The 12,712-nt window shown below is 37.0% G+C and overlaps 1 protein-coding gene across 7 annotated transcripts in view; it reads right to left on the reverse strand.

The window, feature by feature from the left end:
* The window catches only part of MAGI2 (membrane associated guanylate kinase, WW and PDZ domain containing 2), a 1,472,905-nt gene that overhangs the window by 531,024 nt on the left and 929,169 nt on the right, over nt 1-12,712 (reverse strand). For all 7 annotated transcript variants that reach the window (XM_070369681.1, XM_070369676.1, XM_070369674.1 and 4 more), the window contains one exon: nt 8,707-8,922. In XM_070369681.1, coding sequence (XP_070225782.1) covers nt 8,707-8,922 — 216 coding nt within the window. The remainder of the gene's footprint in view (nt 1-8,706; nt 8,923-12,712) is intronic.

The raw sequence follows: 12,712 nt of genomic DNA on the forward strand, positions 1-12,712 counted from the left end.
CTTGCAGTCCAAGGGACTCTCAAGAGTCTTCTCCAACACCACAGTTAGACTCTAACAATGCTTGGAGAACCTGAAGACACAAACGTTTCAACTAGGCTGCAGGCTTTCTGTGTCTGCTTTATAAACCCCAGTGTGACCATGGTTGTTCCTGCTGTGCATTCCTCCTTAATGTATCAAATCTCTCTCTCATATACATCACATAAACACTCAGAGAAGCAGAAAAAAACTCTACAAAAGGTTGAGTGCAAAGATTCCAAAATTGCTTAATCAGTCTTTGGGCATGAAGATGTTCAAATAGTACTTCCCTTTCAATTTAATCACAAAGTGAGTCTGCCTTGATTTAAAATGACATCCCTGAAATTAATCATGATTTCATGTTTGTTTACAGTGGTATAGTTACAGTTACTACTAAAGTTCATAGCTACAGACTCTAAAGAGATTATCTTGTTACTTTATAATCATATGTAGATACTCGGAGCATTTTACAATTAGGGCAGCTTTCACGTTCAAATGATCATTTAAGAAAAGATTTATTAATAAATGGAATATCTAATTTTTGAAAATTAACTATTTAAAACAGCTCCAGAAATCTGCCCCTCCAGTGGGGAGATAAACCAGTACTATGTTGGGAACAAAATAATACAATTAAACCTCCCCTGCAAAAAAAAAAAAAGAGAGATAAAGATCTGAGTGGATACACACATCACAGTCTCTGTGAACCCACACAAAAATAAGCAGGGGATAGGCGATGGGGTGGTTTCAGAGTGCACCATTATTCACAGGAAAACAGCGAGATTCACCACGGAGGACATAATTCTTTTGACAGTGACAGGACCTCATTCACAGAACCAGGACTGATGGTGCATGCACAGTCAGCGTGCCAAGCAGCACAGGACCTGGATGCGGGTCCCTAATGGTGAACTGAGATCATTGCTGAGGACACTCAGTGATCACATAAGGGACACTCTGTTTGCTCTCTGGGAGACGCAGTTCATTTGCACTAATTGCAGGCTTGGGGGCCTGGAGAAGGCAGCTCTGTGTACACACACTGTATTCCCTTTGTTGGTGAAGGTAGCTCTCACGGGTCCTGTTCCTCCTGGCATTGTAAATGTGTGTGTATTAACAGAGAGACTTAGCTGCCTTTAAAATATATGTGCATTTCTAATTCTTTGCACTAGGCTTACTAATCACTGGTGAGGGGAAGCTACAATATAATAGTGAATTACTCTCCGGAAAAGTTGAGCAGATAATTCATGAAATAAAAGAAATCCAGGAAAGCCTAACCCAATTAGGCCTAACCCAAGCCAAACCCTACTGTTTACAGGACTTGTTTTTCTTCAGAAAAGTTTCACTGAAAAAAAAAGTTCTATCTACTGATCTATTAAGCACCTATCTATCTGGGTCATTTTCACAGGTACAAAGATTGACTAATTCTCATCTCTAAGAATGCATCTTTTAAAATATACTACTTTCTTTTGTTCAAACAACTTTTGAAGAAATGTAAGATCATGAATCCTCATATCTTTCAAACTTAGAAACTGCATGTTGAAGACACTGAACAGTGGAAAATGAGCATAAAATAAATATAATCACGTTGATATAGTGAAGCTTTGACATTCTCAAGAGGTTTGGTTGACTGGAAAAATAAATATTTACCAAGAATTTGAAATAACTAATGATATATACTAATCACTAACACAGGCAAACAAAAAAGTAGACATAATCCTTGTGCTGGTAACATTTACAATTTATGAGGGAATGACAGACATGCACATTATGAAAAGTTACCTACAAGGTCCAGGCTAACCAGTATCTCCTAAATGAATGAGAAGTGTAAGCTGGACTTCAATAATTCAGAAATGGACAGTCTCAGGTTTTCCTTATGAGAGTCAACAAATGATTACCAGAGAATATAAACATTTGATTGAATTGTGAATAGAATAGTAAGTTGGAATGTGGGAAAGGCTTGTCAGATAGGTGAAGGTGTTTTCTGAGTATGAGATGCAGATGAGAGAAGACAGTGGGGGGAACCAAAGATAACAGGTGTTGCAGTCAAGTGTGGGAGGACCTAGGCAGTTGTCCAAAGAGTTTGAAGTACTAGAAACAGAAGCTCATCCAAGTTTTGAGAAGGATATGTAACCAAATGGTGGTTCAAAATCTTTTAATTGATCGAAGAGTAACAGGGAAATTGACAGGAATGGAGACTATAGGAAAGGAGGTCAGTTAGGTGACATGCTAAGTGCACGCTAAGTCCCTTCAGTTGTGTCAGACTCTTGGTGACACCATGGACTAGGCTCCTCTGTATATGAAATTCTCCAGGCAAAAAGACTGGAGTGAGTTGCCATTTCTTCTCCAGGGGATCTTCCCAACCCAGAGACTGAATTCATGTCTCTTATATCTCCTGAACTGGCAGGCGGGTTCTTTACCACTAGTGCCACCTGGGAAGCCCAAGTTAGGCGACTGTGTTCCCCAAACAAGGGGATAAGGCACTGATCTAAGGAAGGCTAAGGAAGGCACAGATAAAAGCTAAAGGCCCAGTGATCTTATTATTATTTTTTTAATCTAATAATGCATATCCAGCAGGCAGGAGAAAAGTAACAGACTCTGAACTATCTGGGTGAGAGGCAGATTTAGAGAAAACCGTTAAGATGCTTTGTGAGTTGGCTTGCTTGTTTGTTTTTTAGGAGGAGTTTAAAGTGGAATGCTGCATTTAAGTTGCTGAAGCAATACTTGGGGAGGGAGGTGTGTGTAGTCCATGGGCAGTAGTTAGAAATATGGCCCTGGAACACAAGGGAGAAATGAAAGCTGCAGATAAATCTAAGTATTTGAAGCCACAGGGCTGAGCATCACCTCTACCAAGATAAAGATGTTTGAACATAAGGTGAGGTTGATGGCAAGGGAAGGTTTCCTGAGCATATGAATTTTAAATAGCATTTTAAAGAGAAATTCTCCTAGATGATATAAGGATGTATCATCCTGGCAAGCATTAGAGCTAATGTGACTTCCATGAACTTTCTGAAGGACAAATATAATGGAATACAATGTAGATGGAGTACACTGAACTACAGGACTGTGATTTACCTTACAGAAGTCAGAAGTCACTTTGTCCTCAGCGTAGTTAACAACACAGGGAAATATGGTGGAAAAGGACGAGTTCAGGTTTCCCTGGGTTCAGAGTTCAACTCTGCTATCATTACCTTAATAAAGTACTTAAAGGTAAATTTGAGCATCTCATTTCTTAAGCAAATATACTGTGATTATGGGACTAGAGATAACATATATCCCATATAGCTTGTACATAGTATGCATTCACTAAAGGAAACTTGTCATTATTTATTTTATTTTTGTAATGTTTATTACTTACAAGGATAAAACTACATTTCTAAGGGTAGAACTACACTGATTTCCATTACCAAAGTGACATATATCAGAAAAAGAAACATTTCTGTAATGTAATTTTGAATAAATAGAGGGAAACTAGAATAAAATAAATATTCATGTATGTGAATATTCATTGATGTTAGTAAAACTTAATTGACTGATTACCTATTTAAAAGTGGTCATTGACTTTATATACATATGGTATGAAAGCAAAAGAAATATAATTCTACAAACTACATTTCAAAGGAGTAAAGATCAAGACAATGAATAATAGGGGTAAACTGAGGACTCTAAAACCTTTATTTCCGCAGTGAAAACAGTTCACTTTGGTGAAGTATATAAGAGGTTAAAGACTAGTAGGTTTGGTACTTAGTTGCTGCTGCTGTTGTTTAGTCACTAAGTCATGTCTAAATCTTTGCCACCCCGTGGACTGTAGCCTGCCAGGCTCCTCTGGATCCCCTGGAGGAGGAAATGGTAAACCACTCCAGTATGCTTGCTGGGATAATCCCATAGTTAGAGGAGCCTGGAAGGCTACAGTTCATGGGACCTGCAAAGAGTCAGACACACATATATAAAGAATATTATATATATATAAAACTAGAAATATTTTATATCCAGAGAAGGAAATGAGTTGCCTTTTACATGATTTACAGAAATGAATAAAAAATAAGAAGCACTAAGTAGGTAAAAACTTTTAATTCCTTCTTTAAAGATGTACAAGTAAAATAGTGGTCATATTGCAGAGAAGAAGCCAATTCTGACTCCATGTTGGAACTGTTTGACTTGCTTTGCATTGCTTTTGTTATTATAATCATACAGAATGATCTGTCTCAGAGAATACTGCTCCTCTGCCTGACTGTTTAAAGTGTCTTTGTTCAACCCGTCCACCTGTGAATGGCAGGAAGGAAGAAATTAACACATCCCCTGCCTGAGGCTTGTCATTCTGGGAGATGTTTGCAATATTTCCCATAACAACTGTAAATATCTATGCACCCTACATAGGAGCACCTCAATACATAAGACAAACATTAACAGACATAAAAGGAGAAATTGGCAGTAACACAATAATAGTAGGAGACTTTAACTCACACTCACACCAATGAACAGATCATCAAAACAGAAAATTAATAAGAAAACACAAAAGAAATAAAAGAAATCCAGATTGGAAAAGAAGAAGTAAAGCACTCACTGTTTGTGGATGACATGATACCGCACATAGAAAACCCTAAAGATAGTATCAGAAAAGTAACAAGAGCTAATCAATGAATTTAGCAAAGTTGCAGGATACAAAATCAATACACAGAAATCACTTGCATTTCTATATACTAACAATGAAAAATCAGAAAGAGCAATTAAGGAATCAATCCCATTCACCATGGCAACTAAAAGAATAAAACATCTAGGAATAAACTTACCTAAGGAGACAAAAGTACTGTATACAGAAAATTATAAGACATTAATGAAAGAAATCAAAGGTGACATAAACAGATGGAGAGATATTCCATGTTCCTGAAGAATCAATATTCTGAAAATGACTGTACCACCAAATGCAACCTACAGATCAAATGCGATCCCTATCAAATCACCAATGGCATTTTTCACAGAAATAGAACAAAAAATTTCACAACTCATATGGACACAAAAGACTCTGAATATCCAAAGCAGCCTTGAGAAAGAAGAATGCAGCTGGAAGAATCAACCTTCCTGACTTCATATTGTACTACAAAGCTACAGCCATCAAGACAGTATGGCACTGGCACATAAACAGAAATATAGACCAATGAAACAATTAATGGCCTTTTTGCTTTGCTTCCTCACCTCCCCCTTCTCTGGTCTATAAAAGAGCCTGGTGTTCAGATCCTAGTAAGATGGTTATTTTGAGGTGCTAGCCTGCTATCTTCTCAGTCATCTGGCTTTCAGAATAAAGTTGTTTTTCTTGCCTCAACACCTAGTCTCTCAGATTCATTGGCCTGTCCTGTGGCAAGCAGAGCGAGCTTGGACTTGGTAATAGGCGTGTGTTTACAGATTGTTAAGAAATGTATTTGTTCTTCTATTTGGTAATATTAATATAAGATTCAGGATAGTACAGCAGCTAAGAGTATTGGTTCTGGATCCAGATTTCCTATATATGAATTCCAGTTACAGGGCAAGTTATTTAACTGTAGTGTACCTCAGTCTTCATCTGTAAAACAGCATTTGACTAATAAGACTATAAGAGAATTAAATGAACTGATACATACAATGAGGTTAAGGAGCTCCTAGCACATGATAAGATCCAAAAGAAATTAATTATTTAATATTATTTATTACCATTATTATCAATTTTACTTATAATGGAATAAAGTTACCTCAGTAAACTTTCTCCTTTTCCAAATGTATCTCATTAATTATATTATTTATGCTCTATACTGAGGTCTGATATTAATTACTATTATAGGCTCCTACAGGGCAGTGTTAACTAAAATGTAAGCAACAATTTTCTCAATATTATTTGAAGTGTCCTGAATCCAATGAATGTATATGGGGAGAAGACAAAGGCACAACAAAGACCCTGTGCTGGAAAAAATGTGATGAGGGTCTAATGGTGAAGAGTTGGTGAGGTTCAAATGGTGATGAGATTCAAATGGTAAATGTATATACGAGGGGGGCAAAGAAGTTTTATCTTAAAATCCCTGTTGAAACTTTTTATCTTAAAAACTCTCTTGGATAAACATAAAGAAAAACAGAGACCCTTCAAAAATGGGACTTGGCAAAGGATTTCTAATAAAGGATGATGAAACAACTTTCTGGTTTGGGGCTGTTTTCTCCTACCTTTCAAGTCCCATAATAAGAAAGAAAAAGTAGTATAAGACCACTGCTATACCAGGTTCACAGAGGAACTGTTTGTGGCATCTGTTGACTACTCAGATATCCTGAAGCTGGCCTGCATAGTTGTTCTCTGTTATTTTCAGGCTCAGATGTCCAAAGACAGTTACAAGGCTAGTGTTAGTTAAGAAGAGTTCAAATCAGTCCATTTTACCTGGAGCCTTAAAAACATCCTAGTCATAAAAAGCAAAACAAAATATTTCTCATGTCTAAGGTATGAATAAAAGGGGATGGAGCTTTCCAGATTCACTATGCCCTCAAGTTAAAATAAATTTCTAGTCTGAGAATTTGTATGTCAAGAATGTTTCATTTGATTTGCCCTAAACAGAATATAAATGGAACAGAAATCAATGATTTGGGCCTTATCAAGGCCATATATTTTACATTTTTATCTATAAGGTTTTAATCAGTAAGAAATCCTATAACTGCTCTTTGACATCCAACTCCTGCTTCTTTTGTGATTATTTTCTTCCACTTAGCTGAATTGTTGTGCTTTTCATATCAAAGTTCAACTAAGGAAACTATGTCTTATCAACTTAATTTAAATCCACTACATGATGAAAAGTAAATATTTTGACAGAAACATTTCAGAATCAAAAATCAAAAGAGATGGTATCTAAGTACTTGAAAATTATCAGATCATTTACAGTAAATAAATTACATTATGTACCTAAACTGATTTTTAGCATTTGTACCCAGAAATCAATGATTGCTGGGGTCAGAGAATAATTTTTTAACCAATATATTAATAGAGGAAGCTATCCTCATACATTAACCAAAATGAAACCATTTTCTAAGGTTTTATACCTTGATTGACACATATTGAATGTTTGGTCTCCTTATATTTAACGAAGAACATTTATACAGATATTATGGAAAATGAAGGTAAAATTAGGCTTATGAAACTTTTCTTTGATAAAAAATAATTAGGCATGAAAATTCAAATAATATGTTGCTATAGGAGCAGTATGCTGCTGCTGCTAAGTCCCTTCAGTCGTGTCCGACTCTGTGCGACCCCGTAGACGGCAGCCCACCAGGCTCCCCCGTCCCTGGGATTCTCCAGGCAAGAACACTGGAGTGGGTTGCCATTTCCTTCTCCTAGAAGCAGCATAGTGATAAGTAAAAAGTATAGACATCAAAGTAGTTGTAGGAAATATCTTAAGAATAATGTTTGCAAGATACATGTATTAACATTGTTTTCAATGGTTTTAACACAGCTCTTAGACTTTCAATGCCCATTAAAATAATGATATGCCATTATTAACAAATAAGTAAAACAAAACTTTAGAAACTTTTTCCAAGATTACAGGCAAAGAGAATGTCATAGTTTAGTTTTGGTTATTATGAATAAGATTATGAAAAATCTATACTATAAATAAATTTTTGTACTACATTAGCAACAAGCATAAGGAAATTGCAAATGCCTACCTTGCACAAACACACTTTATATCTGTCTAATACTTTTTATATAAGGATATGACAGATAATAAATTAAAGGGATAATATCTTTCCCTTGTTCAAGGTAATTGCCTTCATGATATCAATTGTGAAGATGCTTTCTCCAAATTGCCAGATTGTGTGATAAAGGTGGAAGGATAAATACATGGACATTTTGTAACTTCAGTTATTCTGTGGACTGTATTCATTGACGTTGTTAACTAAATCACATGACACAACCTCTATTCACAGAGCTGAAAGTATAGTAAGGTTTATAAGGATAACTATATCTAATTAATATCTAATATTAACTAACAAAAAATATTTCACAATGTGACACAGTCGTATTCATGACTTATAACACCTTCTAAGATTTAAACCACTCACTGAAAGTGAAAGTCTCTCAGTCATGTCCAACTCTTTGGGACACAGTCCATGGAATTCTCCAGGCCAGAATACTGGAGTGGGTAGCCTTTCCCTTCTCCAGGGGATCTTCCCAACCCAGCAATTGAACCCAGGTCTCCTGCAGTGGAGGTGGATTCTTTACCAACTGAGCTATCAGGGAAGCCCCAAACTACTCACCATATTGCCACTAAAATTGTATGAGTAAAACCAGAAATAGAGGAAGTTGAATAAATTGCGAGATACACCAAAATTTAAACTAATAAATTCAGACACAAGAATCATATCCTTCCCATTTGATATCATAATCCTCTCCTGGAAGATAACTGTAAACATTATATATATATATATATATACACACACACACACACATATATACATATATATATACACATACATATGTACATATACACACAGACACACACACATGCATACATACACACCTGAAAATAAATGTGAAAAAAATATATATGAATGAACTATATATATTGTCAGTAATGCTAACGGCTCCCATCGAGAGCAAGTTAGGCATTACTGACAATATATATGAACACAGATATAATATATATTCAGCTATTTCCAGAAGAACTGATGAACCTATGACAAACGTAAATGACTAACCTGGTGTCACTACTACTCCATTTCCATTGACCACAGGCCTCTCTTCCTCTTCCTCCTCAGGAGGCTCTATGCTTGCTTTCTCCATGTTGCTCACTGATTTATTCCTCTTTCGTTTTCCTTCAGCGCTTGGAGTGGCTCCAGGAAGTATCTGGTCTGTTACATTTAATAATAATGGTGCTGGTTCTGCTGGAGGCTTTGGGGTACCGTAGTAATTGTCTGCAAACAATAAAAAGCATTATGAAGTTAAGCATTTCTCCTACCGATGTGCATAATTTGTAAAGAATGGAAATTTTATTAACAAATGTGGATCCTAGTTTGTATACATAATATATATATATATTATATACCTACAAATATATCATTTTATAGCCTTTTATGTTTTTAATACATGAATTTGTTTCTTCTTTTGTATTGGGCTTTAATGCTTAAGGAAAGATACAGATCTATCTTTATTTCACCTTAATTCCAAATAAAATATAGTCTTACTTATTGATATGGCACACAGCAATTTCAAATTAATCAAAAGTTTGATAACAAGTTTTTCTTATAAATTTTTTAAGAATAATTATTTCTGAATAAGACTATAGGTAACTTTTTTTTTTAAAGCAAATCTCACAACATTCTGCAAAGGCACAAACACACTGTGCTTTTCTCCAGCTTTCAAAGGGCTCTGGCTGTTGTCTTTGATGTGCACAGCATCCTGCCCAGAGCTGCATCTCCCTGCCATTTTAGTCGTTCCCATGACTGCTGACAGTGGGCCTGCTGCTCTAATCGTTCTTCAGATTACCACAGCTCTTTTTCCCACAGTTCCATGATCTCAGCTACAGAATCATTTGTTTCTCTCATCAGCCTGCGAAACTTGTTAAAGAGGAGACTAATTCCTGTGTATCTCTGTAATAAGAGCCTGGCAAATAGCAGGCATGGTATATGAGCTTACTACGTGAATATCCATATATATTCAAGGCAAATTACTTTCCAAAAAATACTTTAATTTTTTGATTGGCAAAAAAATATAGTGGTTTTTTTTAAAAAGATCAGTGTTATACTTTCAGCATCAACTTCAAATCCATTATTGTGTTTTCAATTAATTGAATAGTTTATGAACACCGTTGCTCATTCATTTATTGGAGTCTTTATTTAGCATTGACTATGAACCCAAGCACTCCAGTATACCTCTGAGAGAAAATGATGACTACAATGCAATCCTTGTCTTCCAGATGCTCAAGGGTCTAGGCACATTTGATAGTAAGCAGACAAGCATTAAAACAGGAAATAGGATTAAGCACTCAAACAAGGAGACACAGAGAGGAAAACCCATCTCACTACCTGCAGAGGCCACTGAAGGTAACTGGGAAGACAGTGTGGTGTGAAAGAAACAATTCTTAAGTAGAAGTGACGGGGTCTAGATGTGTAGTTTCTATGTAACTACAATTCAAGTAACTCAGTAAGGCTCACTCTCTTCATCTATACATTGGGAATGGCAATACTTGTTAAAATCACCTGTATTGTGAACTGCAAACAACTAAAACATACTCTAGTTAAATTAAAAATGATAAGGATGAGAAGATGTGAGATGGTTACTTGAGGGAAGAGACTGGAAAATCTTGGGGAAAAAGGGCAGAAACAAAGAAGTTCTGTCTGGACACCCAGGCTTTGTGTGCTGGCCCTGGACTCTGAAGCCTAGCAGATCCCACTACCTCAGACTCAACCCTCAGTGGCAGCCACCCTGGTGGGGATGAACTTAAACTCTTCTTAGAGGCTCTGAGCTTATTCATTTCCAGGGAAACGTTCAGGAAAGGTCATCTCATTGGCTGAATCACAGACACAAGACAGCCCCTGAGCTGCTGAGGAGGACTGCCCTCCTTAGATTTCACGGGGGAGTCTAGAGCCCTATTTTCATCCATTGTATATCATGGTTCTCCCTGAGACAGGAAGGGCTTTGAGATGGTGGACAGGCAGAAAATACAAACCTTCACTACATGTGCCCAACTGGGTTGTTGTGACGATGAAGTAAGGATGTATGAGGAAGAGCTTCATAAACTGTGAAACTGCCCATTTTAACGGCAGTGTAAACTTCAGGCTGGCATGAAGTGAGTGATGGTTCTGGAGGCCAGCCATGCCACTGACACTGTTGCCCATTTTCACAGATATTCACAGTTGTAAGAACAATACCAGAAAAAAAATTATCACATGAAGTGGTTCTTAAACATGTAGAACTTTTAAACAGAAGTCTGCAAAGTGGATGTTACGTATTTTGCTAAAGGTTGTTTTCTAATTTGATTTAGAGCATTTCAAATGAATCAGACCTTTGAATGCACTAGCCAAATTCTGAGCAAACAAAAACTGTTAGTTGTTCCTAGAAGTCTATGAACTATTACTGTATTACAGCACCCAAAAGACCTAGCAGAGTTCTTAGTATATTGCTGTGTTTCCCACAGAATCATAACACTTAACTTATTATGTAATAAATATAATGTAAATTAGTAAATAGTCCTGCATGTTCCAATAAGCAGTATAATTTTAAGCAGTGTTCTGACTTTTTAGTGCTTCCAAATATATATAGTACTAAGAAAAGTGAGTTTGCATAGGCTCCAGGAGTTGGTGAGGGACAGGGAAGCCTGGCGTGCTGCAGTCCATGGGGTCACAAAGAGTCAGACATGATTGAGTGATTGAACTGAACTTAAGAAAAGTAAAAGTGTTAGTTGCTCAACTGTGATCAACTTTTTGAGATCCCATGGACTATAGCCCTCACCAAGCTCCTCTGTCCATGGAATTCTCCAGGAAAGAATACTGGAGTGGGTAGTCATTCCCTTCTCCAGGGGATCTTCCCAACCAGGGATTGAAACCAGTTCTCCTGCATTGCAGGCGATTCTTTACTGTCTGAGCAACCACTGAAAGATGAGCCCCCCAGGTCACTAGGTGTCTAATATGCTACTGGGGAAGAGTGGAGAAGTAGCTCCAGGGAGAATGAAGAGGCTGAGCCAAAGTAGATATGATGCCTAGTTGTGGATGTAGTGGTGAAAGTAAAGTCTGATACTGTAAAGAAAAATACTGCATAGGTACCTGAAATGTTAGGTCCATTAATCAAGGTAAATTGGTGGTCAAAGAAGAGATGGCAAGAGTGAACATCGAGGGAAAAAACAGAGTGAACATTGACATTTTAGGAATCAGTGAACTAAAATCGACAGGAATGGGAGAATATAATTCAGATGACCATTATATCTACTACTGTGGGCAAGAATCCCTTAGAAGAAATGGAGTAGCCCTCATAGTAAAAAAAAAAAAAAAAAGAGTCCAAAATGCAGTACTTGGGTGCAATCTCAAAAATGACAATGATCTTCGTTCCTTTGCAAGGAAAACCACTCAGCACCACAAGTAATCCAAGTTTATGCCCAACCGCTAGTGCCAAAAGAGCTGAATTCAGCTGAACGGTTCTTTGCAGACCCACAAGGCCTTCTAGAACGAACATCAAAAAAAGATGCCCTTTTCATCATAACAGAGTGGAATGCAAAAGTAGGAAGCCAAGAGATAAATGGGATAACATGCAAGTTTGGCCTTGGGGTACAAAATAAAGCAGGGTAAAGCTAACAGAGCCTTGCTAAGATAGCAAACACCCTCTTCCGAAAACATAAGAGACGATTCTACACATGGACATCACCAGATGGTCAATACTAAAATCAGACTGATTATATCCTTTGCAGCCAAAGATGGAGAAGCTCTGAATAGTCAGTAAAAACAAGACCTGGAGCTGACTGTGACTCAGATCATGAACTCCTTATTGCAAAATTCAGACTTAAATTGAAGAAAATAGGGAAAGCCACTAGGCCATTGAGGGGTTGACCTAAATCAAATCTCTTATGATTATACAGTGGAAGTGACAGATTCAAGGGATTAGATCTGACAGAGTGCCTGAAGAACAATGGATAGAGATGTGTAACACTGCACAGGAGGCAGTGACCAAAATCATCCCCAAGAAAAAGAAATGTAACAAGGCAAGATGGTTGTC

Source organism: Bos mutus, chromosome 4 (assembly GCF_027580195.1).
Source record: "Bos mutus isolate GX-2022 chromosome 4, NWIPB_WYAK_1.1, whole genome shotgun sequence".
NCBI classification, from domain to species: Eukaryota; Metazoa; Chordata; class Mammalia; order Artiodactyla; family Bovidae; genus Bos; species Bos mutus.